Source organism: Cavia porcellus, unplaced genomic scaffold, assembly GCF_034190915.1.
Source record: "Cavia porcellus strain 051 isolate PalLab524CR breed Dunkin Hartley unplaced genomic scaffold, mCavPor4.1 scaffold_17, whole genome shotgun sequence".
Lineage (NCBI taxonomy): Eukaryota > Metazoa > Chordata > Mammalia > Rodentia > Caviidae > Cavia > Cavia porcellus.
In genome coordinates, this window is record NW_026947500.1 from 29,648,008 (window position 1) to 29,671,540 (window position 23,533).

The 23,533-nt window shown below is 41.6% G+C and overlaps 1 protein-coding gene across 2 annotated transcripts; it reads left to right on the forward strand.

The window, feature by feature from the left end:
- LOC106027347 (tumor necrosis factor receptor superfamily member 26-like) lies at window positions 1-23,533 on the forward strand. 2 transcript variants are annotated; one of them, XM_063227713.1, is made up of 6 exons: window positions 1-157; window positions 16,929-17,013; window positions 18,193-18,327; window positions 20,262-20,456; window positions 21,191-21,264; window positions 23,007-23,533. In XM_063227713.1, exons 1-6 carry the CDS (start codon window positions 122-124, stop codon window positions 23,025-23,027), a joined length of 546 nt encoding a protein of 181 aa, XP_063083783.1. In that variant the 5' UTR covers window positions 1-121; the 3' UTR covers window positions 23,028-23,533. The 2 variants fall into 2 exon arrangements, with proteins under 2 accessions (XP_063083783.1, XP_013006461.1); XM_013151007.3 differs by having other exon boundaries at window positions 20,262-20,373.

Here is a 23,533-nt window from a genome sequence, read left to right on the forward strand (position 1 = left end):
GGACACTGCAGAATTCTAAGCAGGTGCCTCCTCCAAGCCACTGACTTTTCAGCTGGGCTTGCTGCTGGTGCCTCCCCTGGGGTTACCTAAATCAGGACATTGGAGCTCCCTGGTCAGAACAATGATTAGACCTGGGCGACTGCTAATCCTGGTGTTGGTGAGTACATTCCCTGTGCAGGGACCAGGAGGCAGGCAGGCTCTGCAAGCAAGGGAAAAGCCTGCTCCTGGGGAAGTCTAAGCTCACGTCCAAGGTCTCAGGGTCCTCTAGGCCCTCTTCTGCCAGGATCCTGTAGACCTTGCTCTGCCAGGTGGGACTACTTCGAGTTGAGGGCCAGGTTCCTGGGTGGCACCCCTTTTCAGACTCTTCAGATAAGTTCTGGGCACCTGTGGCAGCCGTGTATTCACCTGCTGCCAGCAAGAAAGACAGTAGGAAGAAGAAAGAGTGGGCGAGGAGTCTGATTTTTAAATCTTTTTGGCTATAACTGCTTCTCCACTGTGTGCTCATTTGCAGTGAAATTGTTTCATCAGACACACATTGTTCCAATAATTATTTTCCAGGATTGTCACAGTAACTATATTTGTCTAAAAAGTAGCCATCGGAGAATTCATAGCTGGAGCTGTTTTGACCTGGAATTAGACAGTGTGGAGTGTGCACCCTGGGGAGCCCCGAGTTCCCTTTTCTGTTTGTGTAGGAGCCACCCCAGCTCTGCTTCCTCAGGAGTCTTCTGTAGGTTTCCTGATGCGGGTTTCCTGCGCTAAAGTTCCTTTTCCTGTCGACACACTGTGCCCAGCTTTTCAGTCTCCCACTGAGTAGGGAGACCCTTTGATCCAGTTCTCACTTAAGGCTGGACCTACAATTGCTGGGCTTATGCAAGCAATTTGGGGTGGGCCTTTGCTCCCAGGCACTTGGGGTTCCTTTCTCGTGGAGTGTACTGGACTCTGACAGAGCTGTGCAAGCTCAGAGCGCAAAGCTGGTGGGGCTAAGGGAGGAGGAACTTGACAGCAGGAGGATCCTAAGATCCAACCCAGTCCTAGCGGGGCAGGAGCTGAGTGAGACCCTGCTTCAAAATAACACTTGGAAGGGCGGGACTGTGGCTCAGTGTAAAGACCCAGAGCTCAATTCCCAGTACTAGGGAAGTACCTAGAAAGGCAGTGCTGGCTCTGCATTGGATCCTTTTGGGATCCTAAAGGCCCATGGCCTTGCTGTGCAGCATAGATGTGAGGAGGCTTGATGCTTAAGGCGCTGGGTACTGGTGAGGTTAGGAACAGTGGGAAGGGGGGCGGGGTGGGGGAGAGAATAGGCAGCCAAGAGGAAAATGGTAGGGTGGAGCTAAACTCTTAAAATGCAGATTTAAAGAAGATTTGCAAATACTGTGGAATCCTGTCTGGCTGGAGGGAAGAAGAGTCAAGAGGAAAATTCTGGCTGAGCAGAAGGAAGAGGGGAGCTGCAGAAGAGAGAGCCTTTGCTAGAAGGCAGGGATCCTCTGGGCAGCAGTAAGCACTTAAATTGGGAAGTCAAGACACAGGTGTGAGCTAAAAGAGTAAGAAAACAAACTTTTTCTTTCTTTTTAAAGGATCACGTTACAGACCCAAGTGGGTAGAAGAATTGGGATATTAAAACCAGGCAAGAGAGGAGAGTGGGGTGGTAGGGAGAAATTCACTGAATTTGTGTTGTTTTAGTCTTGCTGACAGATCAGATAGGGGTGCAAGAGAAAGGCTGGATTCAAGGCAGCACCTTGGATAACTCAGGAAGACTGTACTGCTTCTCTGGAAGCTGGAACACAGCAAGGAGGCTTTGCTAACTGCCAGGGATGGCTCTCGGGTTTTGTTTGGGAAACTAGAGGAAATGGAAAAACAATGAGAAACTCTAGTAAGGAGACAATCCTGGAGATTCAAATCAGGATGAGCTATCATCATGTACTCACTGTAATAGCTAGACAAAGATTCTTTTGAGACAGGAAGCACCAAGTCTTACCAGGGTGTGGAGCAACTCATTAGGGAGTTGCAGGTAAGAATGCAAAATGGTACCAGGTCCTCAGACCAGGTGAGGCCTGACATCAAGATTGACAAAGAGGACAAAGGGATAGAAGAGAAAACCCAAAGGTAGCCTTGTACCGTGTGTGGTTATCACAGTGTAAATATGAGGTGACCCACAAAGACCTGTGTCATGAGAGCTTCATACTCCATGCAGCAATGTTCGGAGATGTGATTGGATCACATAGCTTAACTTCAACAGTGTCCAGCTCCATCCACTCATGGGTCTGCTAATCATGATTTATTGGGTAGCATGGAAGCAGGAGGTGGGTCCAGCTGAAGGGAGTGGGGCTCATGGGCAGGACTTTGGGGACTACATCTGAACCCAGCCCCTTCCTATTCTCTGGCTTTCTGTTATCTCTCTCTCTCTCTCTCTCTCTCTCTCTCTCTCTCTCTCTCTCTCTCTCTCTCTCTCTCTTTCCTTTCTGCCTCTATCAAGTGTGCAGCTTGCTTTCTTCTGTCACATTCTTCCACCACGACATTTCTGCCTCCACACACACCAGACAGTTAGGCTAGCTGACATGGACTAAAACCTCCAGAACTGTGATTCAAGACAACTCTTTCCTCCACTAAATTGTTTATCACAAGTATTTTGTCACAGTGAGAGAAAGCTAACACAGTGGTCAACTGATTTTTAACCAAGATGCAAATGGAGCTCTAACAGTGGAATAAGCATATGTGAAGTAAATGGCCCAGAATCCAGAACTTGTCCTGAAAAATTAATCTATGTATAAAGGCTAAGACTGTTAAATTTCTAGTGGAAAACAGAAAAATGTGTGACTCTGGATTAAGTAAAGATTTTTTATTTTTGGTATGTGTTTAAAAGCATGATCATGAATTGGATAACTGATAAATTTGACTTCATCAAAGTCAAGAACTTCTGCTCATTAAAAAAAACTTTAAAAAATGAAAAGAATGCATTGACAAACCACACATCTGATAAGGACAAAAAGCCAGAATACACAGTTAGCTCTCAGGATTAACTGAGAATTGGTTCCAAGACCTCAAGGAAACCAAAACCCATGAATGTTCGAGTCTCTTACACTTATGGCGTGTAGTTTCCTGATCTAAAAACAAACAAGCAAAAAACGATGTTGTGTTGTTTGCAAACAGACAACGCATATCCTCCTGTATACTTTTATTTTTTGGGGTACTGGGGATTGGACTCATTACCTCACACTTGCCAGGTGGGGGCTTACCCCACTGAGCTAAACCCCCAGCCCCTCCTGTGTACTTTTCTCTCTCTTTTTTTTTTTTTTTAAACTTTTTATCGGTATGGGGGATCAAACTCACAACCGCCTGCTTGCAAGGCAGGTGCTTATGCCGCTGAGCTAAATCCCCAGCCCTGCCTCCTGTGTACTTTAAACCTTCTCCAAATTACTTATTAGTACCTGATATAAGGTAAGTGTTCTGAAAATAGTTATGGTGTTCAAGGAATAATAACAAATGTTCATGTTGGGAACAGATAATTTTTTCCAAAATATATTTTATAGTTGCTTGATCCAAAGTTTTGGGACCTTCCTATACCCACAGCCAACTACATAAAGAATTTTAAAACTCAATAATCAGAAAACATTCAGTCACTAAGTAGACCACAGGCTTCACCAAATATGCACAGATGTTCATGGAGCCCAAAGAAAAAATGCAGTGTTATTGGTCACTAAGAAAATATGAATTAAAAGTATATGAATTTGCCTCTTTGGGACATTCTATATAAATTGTATGGCGGTTTTCACTGAGTGTAATACTTCCAAGGTACATCCTTGTCTGTCCAGCGTACCTTTTGTTGCTTAGTAATATTCCACTGTGATAGGATACATTTTGTTATTCATCAGTTGTTAGGTATTTGGGTTGTTTCCCTTTATTTGGTTATTATAAATAATGCTTCTATGGATATTCATACACACAATATCTGTGGATTCTCTGTAATACCTATAAGTAGACGTCCTGGGTCATATGCTAGCTTAATGGTTTGAATTCTGAGAAGCTACTGTTATTTTCAAAAGGAAAAAGGTAGCAGTTTTAATAGCCCAAATCAAGAAAAATGCCAAGTGTTCATCAACCAATGAATGGAAGGGTAAACAAGTTGTTCTATGTCTACATTCAGTATCCGTATTTTTACATCTATTACTAGCTTAACCATTAATTATCATGTGTGATGACTAATTTACTAATGTCTGTATTACGCTGCAATAAAAATGATGAACTATTGGAACAGATAATAGCAAAAAACAAACAAAAAATGTTAAGTGTGGTTTTACTAACCTCTAACCACAGGTCCTACAGAGGCAGGGACAGAGGGATTACTTTTGGCCAGGAGTTTGAGGCAGGCCCGAGCCACATAACTAGAACCCACCTGGAAAAACAAAAACATAGGCAAAATTTTTAAACTCAGAGGACTTCCCATAGCTATTTTCTGGGCTACATAGGTGATGACCTGTTAGATGTTCACCGACGTGGTCAAAGCCAGGAAACAAGTGCTGAGAACACTGGTAACTGTCCTAAAATCTACAGAGAGAATCTATTCCATTCTTCCGTGAGGAGGATGAGGAAGGGGGGGTGCTTCTGTAAAGTGATCAGTAGATAATCTTACATGTTGCTGTGTAAGACATCTTGTTCACTGTATGTTGCTGATTGGTTAACACTGAACTCACGGCCAACGGCTTCTCTAACACACATGTTTTCCCATAAGATGCTCACAGCTTTCCCAGGGTCCATGGCAGATGGGTCGGCTCTTTACCACTAGGCCTGGGGCTGTTTCAAACATTACCACCAAAAAACGTGAACACAAAGGATGCTCAATGGGCCACAAAATGGACAATCTTGTTTTTCTCTCTATTCTCTTCCTTGCTTCCTTTCTTTTCTCTCTTTCTTTTTGGCAGCAATGGAGATTGAACCCATAACCTTCAAACTGAGATATGTTTTAATGCTTGTTTCTTTTTTTAAAATTTTGAGACAAAGACTTAAGTCAATAAGTTGCTAGGCTAGGCTGGAACTTGTGATCCTCTTGCCTCAGCCTCCTAAAATGGAAGTTATTTACAGTTAGAGATGAAACATGAGGCAGACAGCCATCTTGTTCAACCTCATGTAAATGTGTTAGGTGAATAAAATCCTTTGCCACCCTGCATATTAGTGAATGGCTTTGAAAGCATCACTTTAGAACTAAAAAATACATTTTAGAATGTAAGTGGATTTGCAAGCACACAGTCCAAGGATAATGAGGACCAAATATTCTAGTGAAATAGTTGTGAAGTTGTACACACTAGTACCATAGCTTCAAAATACAACATTCAAAAATTGACACACTTTTACAACAAAATCTAGAAATCCACATCATAGGAGATTATAAAATACCTCAAAACCAGAAAATCAAGCAGACAAACATATTAATAAGGTTTAAAAATGGGACTGGATGAGGTATCACACACATGAAATCTCAGGTACTCGGGAGTCTATGGCAGGAGGATTCACAAATTTAAGGCCAGCCTGGGCAACATTTTTTCTTTTCTCATCTTAAAAAATTGGGAAGGCTTATTTTGCTACTAAATTTTTTATTGTATGGGAAAAAAGATAAAATCAAATTTTATAACACAGTAATAGAATAACCATAGTTAATACATTACATGCTGTTATCTGTAAAGTAGTTGCTCAGGGTACAAGATACAAGTGTAAAAACTTCTCCAGTTGATACTAGTACGAATCTTTTTAAATGAACTAACAGATTCTAGCAGTATAACTGAGTTGCATTTTTTCCTTTTCCCTACTGCCCTTTTTCCTTTCACCCATCCTAGTTTCTTTTTCCTTTTAAACAATTTCTTCCCACTGCACACTGTCTGTTGTACGATTTAGACTTTATTTGCTTTCAGGTTCTCACACTAGAGGGACAATACAATGTTTTCACATGTGAATTTGATTTCTTTGTTATGAGTATGAGTCTCAAGATCTCTAAGTCTCCATTACCTATAAAAGTCTCGAGTTTATTCCTCTCTATGGTTGAGTAGTACTCCACTGTATAAAAATACATCTTTTATAGCACTTCTCAGTCGATAGGCATTTGTATTGTTTGCAAGATTTAGCTATTATAAATCATGCTACTATAAACATGGGTGCACATATATTACTGTAGTATGATGTTTTTTATTCTTCTGAGAAGATATCTGGAAGAACAGCTGAATCAAAAAGGACCTCTAAGCCTAGTTTTTTGTGGAATCTCCACACTGATTTCCAGAGTGCTCACATCAGTCTATACTCCAAACAACAGTGGAGAGGGTTCCTTTATCCCACAGCCCTGCCAGCATTTGTTATAGGTTGATTTCTTGATGATAGTCATTCTTTCTGAGTTGAGATGGAATCTCAGCATTGTTTTAATTTGCATCTCTCGAATGACCAATGATGTGGATCATTTTTCCATATATTTATTTGTCATTTGTATTTCTTCATCTGAGACGTATGTGTTCATCTCAGATGCTCATTTTTGGATTGGGTCTTTGAATTTGGGGGTCTGATTTTTTTCAATTCTTTATTATGTTCTAGATAGAGCTCCTTTGTCTGAGAGACAACTGGATAAATTTTTCACACTCTGTGGGTTGTCTTCTCACTCTGTTAGTGATTTCTTTTGATATAAAAGGCATTTTGATGAAATGAGATCCCAGTTGTTGATTCTTTGAAGTACTTCCCTTGCAGTTTGTGTTTTGTTCATGAACTCTCTACCTCTGTGTCTTCAAGATTTCTTTCTTTCTTTCTTTTTCACAACCTTGTGCTTGCCAGGGAGGTGCTTATGCCACTGAGCTAAATCCCAGGCCCAGTCTTCAAGATTTCTATTTAACTTGTCTTCTAGTGGAGTTAGTGTTTCTGTTGTAATATTTAGATCTTTGGTCCACTTTGATTTTAGTTTAGTGTATGCCTGATAGACATGTGTCTAATTTTAGTCTTCAGCAATTTTTCCAGCACCATTTATTAAATAGGCTACCTTTCTTCCAATGAACATGTTAGGCCCCTTTGTCACAGATTAGGACTGTGTTTGTAGTCTGTACCTTCTAATGTGTTCCACTGATCCTCAAGTCTTTTTCTTCATCAGTACCATACTGATTTTCTCACAGTAGCTTTGTAGTATAATTGCAAGTCAGGGATTGTGATGTCTCCTGCTTTGCCTTTGTTGCCAAGGACTGTGTTTGCTATTCTAGGTCCCTTCTGTTTCATAATGAATTTTAAGAATGTTTTCTCAAGATGTGTGAGGTATGCCAATGGTATTCTGATCAGGATTGCATTAAATCCATGTAACAGTTTTGGAAGTATGCCCATTTTTATGATGTTGGCTTTTCCTAACCAAGAGCAAGGGATATCTTTCTATTTTCTTATATCCTCTTCAATCTCCTTTTTCAGAGTACTGGAGTTTTCAATATACAGATCTTTTACATCCTTTGTTAGACTGATTCCTAAACATTTCATTTTTTGGGTGCTATTGTAATAGGTATTATTTCCATTATTTCTTTCTCAGTGAGTTTCTTGTTTATGTACAGGAATGCTGTTGATTTTTGAGTGTTGACTTATATCCAGCTATACTACTAAATTTACTTATTAACTCTGGTAGACTTTTGGTGGAATCTCCAGGGTCTTCTATGTAGAGTATCATGTCATCTGCAAATAATGATAATTCAAATTATTCCTTTCCTCTCTTTATTCCTTTTATTTCTCTCTCTTGTCTAATTGTACTGGCTAGTGTTTCCAGAACTATATTGCAGAGGAGTAATGATAGTGGACATTCTTGTCTTGTTCCCAACTTTAGAGTAAAAGTTTTCAGTTTTTGTCCTTTTAGTATGAGGTTGGCTATTGATTTGTTATGGGTGGCTTTTATCAGATTGAGATAGAGACCATCTAGCCCAATTTTCTGTAGTTTTCATCATCAGTGAGTGTTGAACTCTATCAAAAGCTGTTTCTATATCTATTGAGATGATCATGTGATTTTTGTCTTTCATTCTTTTCATATAGTGTATTACATTTATTGATTTGCCTATGATGAACCATTCCTGCATTCCTGGGATGAATCCCACGTGGTTATGGTGTATTAATCATCTTGTCGATTTGCTGTATTGTGGTTGCTAGTATTTTATGGAGAATTTTTGCATCTATGTTCATTAGGGAGATTGGCCTATAGTTCTCCTTTTTGATTGGGTCTTTCTCTGGTTTGGGTATCAGAGTAATATTTGACTCCAAGAAACAGGTGAGTGAATTGCTTCCCTTTCAATTTCATTAGAGTTTGAAGAGTATGGGCATTAAATCTTCTCTGCAATTCGTATAGAATTCAGCTGTGAATCCATCAGGACCTGGACTTTTCTTTGTTGGTAAATTTTTTAATTAAGTTTTCAATCTCAGTAACTGATATTGGGTTATTCAAAATTTTTATACTTCTTGATTCAGCTTTGATAGTTCATATATTTCTAGGAATCTGTCCATTTCTTTTGTGTTTTCCAGTCTATGTGAGTAAAGATTTTCAAAGTTAGATATTGATGATCTTCTAAATTTTCTCAGGCTCTGTAGTGATTTCACCCTTTTCCTTCCTCATTGCATGAACGAGAGTTTTTTACTTCCTTTTCTTGATAAGGTTGGTTAGGGGTTTGTCAATTTTGTTTTCTTATTTCAAAGAACCATCTCTTTGGTTCATTAATCTTGGTATTATTTTCTTACTCTCACTTGCACTAATTTCTGCTCTGATCTTTATAATTTACTACCTTCTGTGAGCTTTGGTTTTGACTTTCTCTTGTTTTCCTAGAAGCCTGAGATGCAGCATTAGGTTGTTTATTTGTGCTCATTTGTTGGGAGCCGCAGCCCCGAGCCCGGTCGCCTCACTTGGCAGACGTGAGGCCTGTAGTAAAGAGTAAAGCCTGAGGTAGATTACCCCTCCCATCGAGCACGTTAGTTTCCTGCTTACCGCGTAAGCAACCCGCTCAACAATATAGTCTGCCTGGCAACTGATGATGTTAGCCAATCAGCTTGCCTTGCTCACTTTAACATGATTGGACACTGTATCCATATATATACTGGTGCCACCCCTGGGGGGGAAGAAGAAGCCCGGAAGTAGAAGCCCAGAAGGAGCCGCGGGGAGCGGACCAGAGGAGGCTTCGGCTGGGAGCGATCCCAGGGCAGGCTGTACGGAGAAGGAAAATAAAAGAAAAGGTTGTCCACTGCCAGACTTTGTCGTGTGTCCTTCCTGCCGGCCGGGAGCGGACATCGACACTCATTCTATTTTTCTGATGTGAGAGTTCATTGTTAAGTATTTCCCTCTTAGGACTGCTTTCATTGCATGCCACAGGTTCCGGTATGTTGCAGCTGCATTTTCATTTAATTGTAGATATTGTTTAATTTCTTCTTTAATTTCATCTGTGACCCATTGGTTGTTCAAGACAGTGTTAATAAACTTCCATGTTTATGTACTTTCTGCAGTATCTTTTGCCATTAATTTCCAATTTCAGTGCCCTACACTCAGATAATATTCGTGAGATAATTTCAATTCCATTGCATTTATGTAGGCATGTTTTATGGACTGGTATATGGTCTATGTTAGAGAATGTCCCATGTGCAGCTGAGAAGAATGTGTTGCATGGAACGCTCTGTAAATGTCTACTAAGTCCATTTGTTCATAAGTTTTATTCAGATCTGGTATTTCTTTCCCAACTTTTGGTCTGGTTGATCTGTCTATTTGTGACAGTGGGGTATTAGGCTCTCCCACTAAACTGTGTTATTGCTTATCTGATTTTTCATGTCTATTAATATTTGTCTTATATAGTTGAGTGCCCTCATATTTGATGATACATATTTATGATTGTTATTGATAGATTTGGATTCCCGGTCAGGAACCATATGATAGAATTCTGGCACAGCTGAAAAGATAAGAAGTATGAAATATAAATGACCTTTATTTCAAGAATGCAGGGAGATCCCCCTGACCCTCTGGGGTCTGACATTGTCTCCAGGGGCTGGCATCCTCTCCGTCAGACATGTGGAGTGGGGGCATATATGTAGCTTAGGTTTGGGGTGGTGCCTAAGGTGCATTAGTGATGCACAGGTAGCCCATTGGTATTCATTTTGCGCCACAGGTAAATTCCTAGGAGCGAGGAAGATAGAGCTCAAGATAGCGCCCCCTGGTTCCACCTCTAAGCTTTTCACCAGCTACAGTGTCCCAAATGGGGCAAAATCCTTTCAGTCCCATCTTTTGATTATTAGGAAAAAGGGTGAAGTTTTTCTTTCTTTTACTGATTCCTGATGGAAGGGGGCTCTGTATTGGGGTTTAGGAGTGTTGATGGGATGATGGTTGATGCCCAAGTAGAAGCTGGTGCCAGGTGTTTTAGCTAGGACAACTTTATCACTGGTGAATGCACATATGTTAGACTGGAAAAATAAAAAGGCAAGATGTTATGAGGAGGCCACTTCATATTTAAGGACACAGGTGAGGTAAAAGGAAAGGTGCCTTTGATTTTGATATGTCATTTTATCAGGTCTATGCTGAGGTAGAATCATTGCCACAGTAAGGTAGAATTCTGAAAAATAAATGTGGGATTAGGAGGAGTGAAGTTATGAAAGGTGATTATTCCCCCATCTGAAAGGGTAAAAGTTAAGAGGGTAGGTAGGTAAGACTTGTCTCCGGTATGCATGATGTAGGAGTCCTTAGGAAATACTGTTGAGAGTCCTGCTGTAAAAAGGATAAGAAATTAGGAACCAAATTGGACAACAAAACATGACAGCCTGAGAGTTGTGGCTGTGAAGCCTTGATGAGGTGGAGATGAGTAGGCAAAAGAATGGTTAGATCGAGGGCTGGAAGGGCAACACTTAGCCTGAGTGATGTGAAACCAGGATGGCAGTCTAGCAACTTTGACCACTGTTGAGGCTGACAAGAAGACCAGGTAAGGACTGCTCTAACTTGGTTGTAGTCTTTGGGATGATTTGCTGTAATAGGACCTTGTAAGTATATCAGCAGTCTCCCTGGTTGTGGGAAAGACTTTTATGTATCCTGAAAAAATATAAATAAAGGTGAGAAGATAAAATTTATCTGTCAGTCTTGACCAGAGTTGTGTCTGAGAAATTGGTGAATAGGAAAGGAAGGGGGGTGCTATGTATCCCTGAGGAGAGGTTTACTAGCAATAACAGGTGTAAGCTGCTGAGACCTCAGAGTCTGGGTCAGTCTTCAGAAACACAAGGGAATAAAAAGCATTTTTAAGATTTAGGACTGTAGAGTAAGGGGTGGAGGGAAGATTTGGCACCACTGGGTAGATTGGGAAGAAGCAGTCTGGAACCTGCACAAAATAGGCCCTGTTTGTAAATGGCATAGGTTGGCCATCAATACCCCCTATAGAGACTGAGGACTTAATATAGCAACCTGAAAGCTCAGGAAGAGCCTATCTATACATGGCCTCTGTGTCCAACCAGTATAGAGAATGTATATCTGGATCTGAAAGAAAACATTTGTCATGGCTGGAACACAAGAAAAAAGCAGCAGAAACAATCCAAATTTTATATTTGAAAGCATGAATACACCGTCAGATCAGCAAAAATGAGTTGTCTGCTGTGACCTGTTGTGTCTGTCTCTGAGCTGGCAGTCAGAGCCACTCCTGCAGTCAGAGCCACACCCGAGTTTGGGGGTGGGGGGCTGGGACAGCTCCAGGGCAGCACATAGGGTGGGCGGAGTGCACAGGGGAGTCAGAGCACCCAGGGTGGGGACGGTACATGCAGAGCGATGGGCGCAGCGTGCAGGGCAGAGCCAGGACTGCTCCAGAGATGCACGCAGGGTGGGGGTGGAGTGCAGAACTGGGGCACGGCGTGGAGCTGGGACTACTCACAGGGCACGCAGAGCAGGGCACGGTGCAGATTCAGACCCGGCATGGATGAAGCTAGGACCACGCACAGAGCTGGGGCACGGCATGAGGGCTCAGAGCAGCCCATGCGAACCTCCCAACACTGTTTGGGCGCACCTCCCCCATCTCAGCAGGGAATGGGTCAGAGTGTGGCAGGGGAAGGGGAAGCGGGAAGGAAAGGAGATGCTGAGAAAGCTTTGAAAGGCTGTCCTCAGTGTGGGGAGGGGGAGGGATCGTGCAGGAGCAGGAAAAGACACATTCTTAAAATTAAGGCTTAAAGATAGTTTTTGTAAACTTGTCGTCAGTGTGATAAGCTATAAATAGGTATGGTTTTGAGGGGGACAGGAAGTGGTCCCCAAGATAAAATCTGGTGTGGGGTCTGGCCCACAGAGTCGCAGTCAGGTAAGGCAATGGACTGTGGCCTAATCAGCTTAGATCATCATCTTTACCTCCTAGGCCGATGGGTAATCGGTAATTTAGTTCCAAAGCTTGTGATAATTGGCCATCACCAACACTAGGGGATTTCCCAGTGATTTCAGTAACAGCTCTGCCTGTGAGAGCTTAAAAGCTCTAAAGGATGTGAACATTTTCCAGTGTGGGTCCCAGCCCATGGAGAAAGACTCTGCCTTGGGCTGTCTAAGGATGTGAGGAGCCTCACCCGAGTCCAGGGAAGGTAGAGAAAACCCGCATGGGGCCTGGCCCAGCGGCCAAGTAATCTCCAGAGGTTGCTCACCTGTGGTAAATGAATTAGACAGGTGTTGTTTGCAAATCAGCAGCACCAAGTTTAGCAGCTCCCCAAGTGTTGAGAAGTGAGGAATTTATCCAGGATGCAGTCCAGTTCGTGAGTTGGCAGGGGACTCCGAATGGGGATTCCAGAAGTCACTCGCCTGCCGATCAGAGTCAGGGCACTATATGATAGAACTGGATTCCCGATCAGGGAATCATATGATAGAATTCTGGCATGGCTGAAAAGATAAGAAGTATGAAATATAAATTTATTTTATATTTATTTTAAGAATGCAGGGAGAGATCCCCCTGACCCTCTGGGGTCTGGCACTGTCTCCTGGGGCTGGCGTTCTCTCCGTTGGACACATGGAGTGGGGGCATACATGTAGCTTAGGTTTGGGGTGGTGCCTAAGGTGCATTAGTGATGCACAGGTAGCCCATTGGTATTCATTTTGTACCACAGGTAAATTCCTAGGGGCGGGGAAGATAGAGCTCAAGATAGAGCCCCCTGGTTCCACCTCCAAGCTTTTCACCAGCTACAGTGTCCCAATTGGGGCAAAATCCTTTCAGTTATCACCTCCTCTCAAAATTTCCCCCTAAAAAATGTGTAGTGACCTTTTTTATCTCTTTTGATCATTCTTGGTTTGAAGTTCACATTGTCTGAAAGCAGAACTCTGTTTTTTTCTGGGTTCCTCTTGCATAGAGTATTGTTTTCCATCCTTTGACTTTTGGTCTATGAATTTCTTTTTGAGTTAAATGTTTCTTGTATATAGCATATTGTTGGATCTTGTTTCTTGATTCATTCTTCCAGTCTGTTTCTTTTGATTGGTAAATTGAGGCCATTTATGTTGATGGTTACAATTGATATGTACTGATTTAGTTTTGTCATTTTATTTTTCTGCTGTTGATTCCCTGCTTTACCCTTTTGTTTAACTGTTTGCCCTGCTTGGTGGTTCATTTTTATTATTGTTCTGGGAATTGTGGTCATTTTTACCTTTATCTAAAATACCTTTCACTACTCTTTGTGTGTTGGTTTGGTGATCATAAATTTTTTTCAGTTGTTCTTTGTCATGAAAGTATCCTATTTCTGCATTAATTTGGAAAGGTAGTTTTATAGGGTACATTAATCTGGGCTGGAAGCTTTTTTTTCTTCTTCTTCTTTTTTGGGACTTGAAATACTTCATTCCGAGCTCTTCTTAACTTGAGAGTTTGTGTTGAGAAGTCTACTGTGATTCTGATGGGCTTTTCCTTATATGGAACCTGTTTCTTTTCTCAGAGCTGTTAATAATATGTTCTCATACTGAATTTCTGGAATCTTGATTATTATATGTCTGCAAGTAGATTTATTTTGGTTGTGGGTGTTTAGAGTTCTATGTGTCTCTCTTATCTGTTTGTATGCCAGTTTCTTTTCCTATGCTTAGGAAATTTTCTGCTGTTACTCCTGCAGATAGGTTTTTTTATGTCTTTGGTGTTGACTCCTGCTTTTTCATTGACACCAATTAGTCTTATATTATTTTTCTTTGAGTCATCTTACAGCTGTTGAATTCTTATTTCTTGATGCTTTGTTATTTTCAAGAAATCTTTCCTTTCATGATCGTTGGCCACAATCCTGTCTTTAAGTTCTGAAGTCTATCCTCAGTTTCATTCAAGCAGTTTTGCCAGCTTTCAATGGCATTTTTACTTTCCTGAATATGTTTGAATCTGTTTCATGCATTCTGTTTCTTTCCTATATTGATCATTAATGGTTTCTGTCCTTTTCCTGTCATCATTATCTTTTATCTATCTCTACTCTAGATTTGCTGAGCAGTTCTTTTTTGAATGTTGATATTTCTTTTTTTTTTTTTTTTTTTGGACCTGAGAGATTATTTCTGATCTGATTTCCTCTATAACCTCATGGATTTGTTTCTATACTTTGGTTGCTATCATTTCAGAATTTCAAGTGTGCCTCTTCCATTTTCCTCTCTCTTGTTGTCTCTTGGGCTTGCTTGTTCTGGGTTGGCCTGAAGTCTAAGGCTTCATTTTAGTTCTGCATCTTATCATTTTCTATTTCAAAAGCTTTTATTTTGCTTTCTGTGTTGTTCCTTGTACATGTTTGTAGTAGGTAGCTTTATCATTAGTATCAAAGCCTCTCTAGGCAAGGATTATTCTTCAGGGATATCATCTGTGTGTGGGAGGTTCTTGGTTTGTGTCTCCCAAGGTCCTACCTTTCCAATTAATTAAGAGTGAGATGTTGGTACCTGTTTGGCTCAGCCCCCAGTCCTTTGATGCTGGCATGTAGTGAAGTTGTGACCCCACAACTTCCCAGTTTGTTATAGAAGTGAGAACAACTGATTAAAACAGATATAGCATCCTAGTTAAAGTAGTATAATTAGCAATAACAAACCATCAAGCACAGTATGGAAACTGACCAACTGTGGTGACTATTAATTTTGTACCTTTAACCATAGAAGAAAAATCTCCAGTTATATAATGAATCAATCATAAACTGGAAGCTCATATGCAAAGTGTCTCCCCTTCAGCCTAGGCAACTTAGTAAGACACTTCTGAAAATCAAAAAAAATTACAAAATAGGGCTGAGGATGAGCTAAGTGGTGGCATACATACATACCGTATGCGTGGCCCTAAATTCAATCCCCATTAACACAATAAAGGAAAAAAACAACAGAAAAATTAACCAATTTCATATGTGTATATACATATAGACATGTGTATAATATATGTGTACAAAATACATGCACAAATTTACAGAACATAGGCTCTCAATCATAGATAATATTCTTTTTCCTTTCTTCTTCTTCTGCCTCCTGCTCTTCCTCCTCCAACTTCTCCTTCTTCTTCTTATGACATTGGAAATTGAAGCCAAATTCTTTATAGATAGCTACATCCTCAAGCCTTTTTATTTTTTGGTTTAAGTTGCCTTTTTACTTTTTGGTTTAAGTACTGGGCTAGAATTTCGTTTTTTTTTTTAATTTAAAAGGAAAAAAAAGAAAAAACAAAACAAAAAACAGTGTAAGGGTACAAGTAATACAGAATTGCAAAAAAATGGTAAGAAATCACTGGTTAATAGATTACATATTGTCATTTTAGAAGTAGTTGTTCAAGTTACTGGAATAAAGCATACAAAGTAGACATTCAAACAGTGAGACTGCAAACAGTTGTGTTCAATGATCCAACAAAAACTCAGTAATATGGTCATCTGTCTTAACACACCTACACTTGCAGCTGTATCCCTCAGAGCACTTTTTTTCCTCTCTTTTTTACAACAAAATTTACACATTTTGGGTTTTATTACTCCCATAGTTCTTATTACTTTTGGGGGGGAAGAGAATTAAACCAAATATGACAAAACAAAGCTGTCAGTCAAAACCAAGGATAGACATAGCACATGATGTAAAAACAGAGTACAAGGTTATCAACAATGGTTACCATAATGCCTCTTGTTTCCTTAAAAAGAATTGCCTATATCATTAGGTATAATAAAGTTGAACAAAACAGTACAGAACAAGACCAATAAAACCTAAACATTGTAAACATTACAGGACTTCAAAAGAAGATAATAGTCAAACCCGTATGGGCATTATAGTGAATTTGCCTTCAAAGAAGTTGCCTATACCCTCAAATTTGATACTATCAAACAGAACCGAACAGAGTCTAATCAGTCAAAACAAGATAGTGGGAGTAATACAGAGCTTCAAATCAAGTTAATAGGATATCAAAAAAGTTACTATAATATATCCTGCTAATTTTTTAAAGTTTTTCCCCTTAATTAAAAAAAATAATAAAAATAAATAATTTTTTAATGAATGAGGGGGAGATTGAGATAAAAGAGGACATAACCACATAACAATACAGATCAAAGCATGACAATTTCAGCAACCTAGTGCTTCATAAGCACTGGGTTGCAGGCAAGTGCTAAACCACTATTTGGATAAAACACTTTCTTGACAAAGTGTATTTGCAACTACTGAAAAAATTACATACTGGAACAAAAAATGTGCACTGAAAACCAAAGGATCCCAACCACATAGGTTATAGTTCTGATTGTGCAAACACATGAGATAGAAACAGCACAGAAATGTTGTTTGTACCTGAACAGGTGCTACTGCTATTGCAAGTCAGAGCACTAGGAGGTCCTTGAGAGAAAGTTACAGTGAACATTTGCACAGCAAAAGCTTCCCTGTGGGAGCCCTGGTTCAGGATTGAGCCATCCACTTCCTCTGTGCTGAGACATGGATGTGTGTATAAGCCTGTGGGATTGGAGGGTAAGTGCCACAAGCAGTAGGGGCATCTCTTGATAATGCCAGTCTTGCTTTCTGATTCAAGGTGATCGTGGCAACAAGTGCAACCACATGTAATCCAGGCGAGTGCTTGTCTGATACTGGTCACTGCTGCCAGTGTTGCTCAGCTGGTGAGTACAGGATGCATTCCCAGGCCTCCCATAGCTAGAAAAGAGCTGGAAAAGCATTGTATATGTACAATGTGGCAGCCACCATGGTTCATCTCTCTTCACTTGGCAAGTAGTTTCTCTGCACTTGCTTTGGAAGAACCCCTATGTGAACAGAGAAGTGAAGTTGGTTGTCCTTCAGGGGCTGTGCTGTGTTCTATAGGGCTGGAGGAGGAAGGTGATGGATGCAGGCCCAAGCTGAGTCCCCCACCCACTGTCTCTCCTTTCAGGATGGACCAAGACAAGGTGGAGAAAAGGAAGCTTAGTGAGGAGGTAGCTTAATGCCACTACTGTGAGCTTTACCCTCATGATATTATTCCGTGACCAAATATCTACTCCTTATTGCAAGGAGGTATATAAAAAAAGGTATAAGCTTATCCATACCTGGGCCACACAGCACCACACCATCCCCACATACCTTCACACACCTATTCATACCTTCACCAACACACACATCTGTAACATACCTGTGCATACACTCCCCTGTTGACAAATCTCTGAATACATGCTCAAATATGAATAAGCACATGCACACACTAACATGTGCAAATCTGCATACCCCACACACATCTGCACATCATACACAACACAGTAGAGGAATAGAGGAGGCAGGACTGTCCTGACTTAACGTCTGCTGAACTCAGCACATGTGTGGGATATGTGAGGTGTATGTAGCCAGGAGGTGGGCCTGTCTCAACTATGCTGCTGTTGAAGCCCTTACAGGAGAGCACTAGAGCAGGAGCCCTGCTGCACCTTGGTTGAACACTTCTTTCTAGAGCTCCAATGTTCCTCAAATGAACTGGCTTTGGGAACTTTAGGAACTTGAGACAGGAGATTGTGATGGATGAACAGGCACCTGCAAGGTCTTGGTGAACCCACCATGCAGGCTCAAAACCATACACCTGTGCATTCTGCGGAGGGCCCTCAGTTCCTGGGGACACATGAACATCAAATTTAGCTTAAGACTATGGTGGGTGCCATAGTCTTAAGCCAAGGATATTGCAGGTCCTGGAACAGGTACTGTGTAGGTGACCTCTTCACGATGTGCCTCAGGAATGAGTAACCAGCCGCACAGTCTGTAGGTTGGAACCTCCTGGAGAAGGCACCCTGACCCTATGTCACCTGTCTCACTTCCTCATACAGGCGAGCATGACACCAAACTCTGCCAGGAAAACCATGGAGCTGCAGAGTGTGCATCTTGTGAGTCTGGAAGAACCTTCATGGCCCACCCCAACCTCCAGCCATTATGCTCTCCCTGCTCCGACTGCAGGAAGGAGGGTAAGTGTGGCTATGGGCAGGCAAAGGTGATTGTGATTGTTCTGTTGCTATTTTTTGTTTGTTTGTTTTCTCTTTGCTTTTTATCCACCACCCCTCCCCCCTCCAGTACTGGGAATTGAACACAGGGCCCTGGAAATTCAAAGTAAGCAAGTGCTCCACCACTGAACTACATCCCAGCCCTTTACTGACTTTAAAATATGTCCTCTACTCCTGGCTTACAGAGATCTCACACAAGAAAGGTGGCTCTGTCTGTCTGAGATGGAGCAGGCAATGTATTCCTCACAGGGTGTGGTTCTTGGAACACTCATGGGGCTCCTCTTTACCATGATGACACACATACAGAGCTAAAGCATCAATCTACAAACTGTTAGGATTTTTAAGGCATCTAACAAAAGTGCTGTATATAAGATTCATACACAAAAATTCATCTAAATTTCTATGTGTCAACAACAAATTGTTTTTATAAAAATGTAATTAAAAAATAATACATGTTTGCATTAGCAAAAATCCATGTGAGATACTGGAATGAATTTAGCAGAGGATATATAAAATGAGCAAACAACATTCACATCAGTCTACAGTAATTATGCAGAAAATGACAAAAACATTGCATGAAAAAAGTCAGTCTCACTAACATGTCAGTTATTCTCCGTGGAATGACCCTTAGAACCAGTGCACTCCTAATGAGATTCCTAACAAGAATTTTTTTGAAATGAGAAGCTAGCAGGTGCTACAATGCTCCTGAGGACCACAGCCCAGCCAGCACTAGGCCTACCCTGATGTCACAGCTCTATGTGAGGGAAAAATGAGGATGGCCTGAGTACATGCAGGGCTGGGTTGGGGGACCTGTGGGCCAGCAGTGGGCCAGAAAGACATGGCTCAGAGGTGAACCCATGGTTTGCAGCACATGGCTTCAAATAGAATCCTAAATGTGGATAACTGATAATCCATATGGAAAACTGCCAGCTCAGGGTGGAGCTCTGGCTGTCCCCAGACATGAACATCAGTATACTGAGGTCTACACAGGAGAAGCAAGGCTGCAAGAAGAAAACAGACTAGGACTTTAAGGCACCAGACAGTATGTATGTAACTCATAAAACATCACAGCACCATGGATAAGATTGATACACACCAGTACTTTAGAATGATGCAGCCATCAATAGACATAAAAACTTGAAATCTTAAGCCATGAAATGGGAGAATCTATGTTACCTCTATGCAAGGCCTGTGTCCAGAACATGGAAAAGCTGTCTGTATGCCAGTAAGAGAAGATATTACAGGGCTGGTAGGTGATATTACAGAGGTAGGGTGCTTTTCCAGCATGGGTAGGACCCTACATTCCATCTCCAGAACAGCTTCCCCCACAAAGAAGAACATATATGACTGGAGTTCCCTTCTTATAGGGTTAAAATGAAAGCAAAAGTTTGGGGATGTTTCTCAAGGATCATTCTGTTACTGATTTTGTTTTTCTTGGTTTGTTTGTTTTTTGTTTTGGGGGGGTTTTTTTGTTTTGTTTTGTTTTGGGGTTTTTTTTTTTTTTTTTTGGTGTGTTTGTTTGTTTTGAGACAGGGTCTTGCTATGCAGTTCAGGCTGGCCCTAAACTCACTCTGTAGCCCAGGCTGGCCTCAAACTCTCGGCAATCCTCTTGCCTAGGCCTCCCAAGTGCTGGGATTACAGGCATAGTGACCATGCCTGGCAAGGTTCACCTTGCTCCCATCCTAGCCTAGACTGCAGAGCTCCTGCTGGACTCTCCTGAGATCACAGAAAAAATGATCTGATTGTAACCTTTTTTTGTTCCTGTGTTGAAAGACAGAGTGAGGGCAGATTCTATCCCCAGATTCAAGAGCCCTGGGGGGGCCTTACTGAGTTGTGTCCAGTGAACAATATAACAGAATCCCACACTGATAACTGGTCCTTAATTTTCTCTCTAACAGACCAGAATCCAGTTTCAAACTGCTCCTTGACCTCTGACAGGGAGTGTCAATGTGCAGAAAACTACTACTGCGACTCAGAAAAGTGTGTGGAACACTGCTTCCAGTGCAAGAGGTACAGCCAAGAAGGGGTTCTCCAACCGCCCCTCACTGCTTGCTTTTCTTTGGGTCACTCCAGCCTTAGTTTCCACATCTGGAGTAAGTAAATAGTATCTGTACTATGAAGGTTCAAGCAAACAAATCATCAATTTGTTTCCTAGCTACCTGTCTGGAGACAGTGCTCATCTGTGTTAAGCTTTCTTTCAAAATGACCAAACATCTTGAAGGAGGAAAGGTTTATTTTGGTTCACGGTTTCAAATGTGTCAGTCCCTGGTCAGCTGGCTCCACTGTTTCTGTGTTGTGATGAGGCAGAAACATCATGGCAGAAGAATGGGGTGGTAGAACATGGCCAGGAAATGAGAAGGGAAAAACCCAAGAGAAAGGATCCAGGGACAATATACAGCCCCAGGCTCACACCTCTGACCCACTCCTTTCAATGAGGTGCTACCTCCTGTTTCTATCAGCTCCAAAACGTCACTGAATTATGATCTCTTCAGTGGATTGATCCACTGAAGAAGTTAGAACCTTTATGATCTAATCAAGTTCCTCTTTTCCCTTCAATCCATAGGCCTCCAACAAGGCTATAGGTATTTCTAGAAGAAGAAAATTGATCAACTTTGGGCTGCTAGGGAGAATAATAGCAATGCTGTCTAAAAGGCTGATGGGGTGGCAGTAGCTAAGAGGCCAGCCATGCAGTCTCATGGTGCCTCTAGGAGGAAGTCTGGCATGCACCAGGCCTCTCCTGGGCACCAGGAGGCTGCTGCAGAGCCTTTCTCCTGGCAGTGGTAGGGTTGGGTCCCAGAGGGCCAGAACTGAGGATGTTTCACTCCAGGTGTGATGCTGGGATCCCTGTCCTGGTGGAATGCAATGCCACAGCAAACACGGTCTGCGGGATGGCTCATTCAAGTAAGAGACCTTTGGTTTTTCTTCTTAAATGTATGTTTTACTGGGGTAAAAGTTATGCAATGTAAAATTAACCATTTTTTCCACATTTTTAATTAGTGTGTATTTGTTAGACAATTTGTAGGCTTCATTTTGGTACATTCATACATGTACGTAATATACTTTGATCATTTTCACCAGCAATAAACCCACTTGCCCCCACCACCACCACAAATCAACCATTTTAAAGTTGATGGTTTAGTGTCACTTAATACCACCTCCTCCTGAAAATTCCAAAATACACCTATCTCCATGAAAGGAGTCTCTACCAGCATTATATAATGATGTCCCAGGTCTTGGCATCACCAATCAGCTTTCTATCCCAATAGATGGGCCTCTTCTGGACACTTCATGCAAAAGGCATCAGACTACATGAATCCTTTTATGTCTGGCTCCTTTTACAGAAATAATGTTTTTGAGATTTGCACAGGTCATAGCATGTATTAGTACTTCATTCCTTGTTATGGGTAAATAATTTAAACACATTTTACTGTTCATTATATGTTCTTGGGATTTTTAGCAGTTCTCTGGGAAACAAAATAGACTTTTGAGCCAGTACTATTCAAAGGGCAAAGGATAGACTTTTTAAGAATATAGTGCAGCTATTGTGGAAAACAGTACAAGTGTTTCATAGACTATTACAAATTGCGTTATCATACGAGCCAACAATCCCAACCTGAGTATTCTCCAAAAGAACTAACAGCCTGACTCAAAAAGAGGTTTACCCCCATATTCATAGCAGCCAAGAGGAGGAAGCCAACTAAGTGCCCACGGATGGATGAATGGACAGATGAAAAGTGTAAATGCATTGAGTGAAATAATATTCAGCCTTAAAGGGGAGGACACTACAACACACAACACCAAGGACACTGTGCAAAGACAAATATGGGAGTTACTAAAGGACAAATGTTATGTAATTCCACTTATATGAGGTCTCTAGAGTTATAAGATCTAGAAAAAGAGTACAACAGTGGTGAAAGGAACTCGAATTCATTGTTAAATAGAAACAGAGCTTCAGTTTGTGCAGATGAAAAAGTTAGGATGCTGGGGGAGGTAATGACTGCAAAACAATGTAAATGCACCTAAAATTAATGAACTGCACTCTTTAAAAAGGAAACTGTGTAAATACATATATTTTAGCACAGGTATTATAAAAAGTAAGCAATCAAGTCCTTAGTGGAATTGGGCTTCGCCTTACCCACAGGAAGACTAAGCCTCTGGGTCTTTAAGGTCTCTGTCCAGGGCTGTGTTCTGGGACAGGACATGTACACCTAGTCCTATTGCCAAGACTGCAACTTCCACTGCCAACACAGAGAGACTGGGAATTTGTGGGTCACCCTACGTGGCTTAGGTGCTACATGATGCCTCCTGGGGTGATTCTCCTCGAGGTCATGGGTCCGGCTTGGGACTGGTAGTAAACCATTTCTTCAAACAGCACCTGGATGGGAGAGGCCTTCTGGCCTACGTGAGATCAGCACACTACCTTGGGGAGGGCTCTGTCACCTGCCCTCATGTGTGGAAGCCAGGCATCCTGTCCTTGCCTCCCTGCCCTTGTCTGCCCAGTGCTCTGGCCTTCTCACTCAGGGCTGCCATGTCCACAGAACCAGTAATTAGGAATGTTGATTTGTTCATTATCATGGAACCGCTGGGGGGAAAATTCCAGGTCCTCCTGTTACTAAGACATTGTCTGATTTTTGCACTTTTAGAGAGCAGAAACTGGCCAATGATGATTGTATGCATTCTACCTCTCCTGGTCTCATCTGTTTTCTAAGAAAACATGGATTCTGAGAGCATGTTGTTCTTCCATAAAGAACTGTGGTTAGCAGCCCCTTGACAGAAGCAAGTGACAGCCCGATGGCCACCAAATCCCAAAGCCCTGATTCACAGAGGGGCCAGCCACTTCCTTCTGGGAAGCTACGCTCAGCTTCTGCTTCACACACAGCTTCATGAATCACCCTGTCCATAAACATTTGTAGAAGTACTGACCCTGCCAAACAGTCCAGCATCATAGGTGTCTGAAATCCTGGTGGAAGCCCACATGCCTATAAATCCAGCAGCACTTGGACAGCATCAAAGTATACTCCCAGCACACGATGCACCTGGGCCCTCTTGAACCATGGCTGCAGTGGCCTGTGGATGCCTTTCTGTTTTATGAGATCCCAGGCAAGCAAACTCCCCATCCTCAAAAAGACTCTGCTCTGGAAAGTGTTTGAAATAAAATTGTATTTCTATA

Bases quoted from the DNA above. Each gene is read 5' to 3' on its own strand.
- LOC106027347 (XM_063227713.1), top strand. From the start codon at position 122: ATGATTAGACCTGGGCGACTGCTAATCCTGGTGTTG. The intron at 17,014-18,192 runs GTGAGTACAGGA...TTCCTCATACAG, and splicing joins CTGCCAGTGTTGCTCAGCTG to GCGAGCATGACACCAAACTC. The intron at 18,328-20,261 runs GTAAGTGTGGCT...TCTCTCTAACAG, and splicing joins CTCCGACTGCAGGAAGGAGG to ACCAGAATCCAGTTTCAAAC.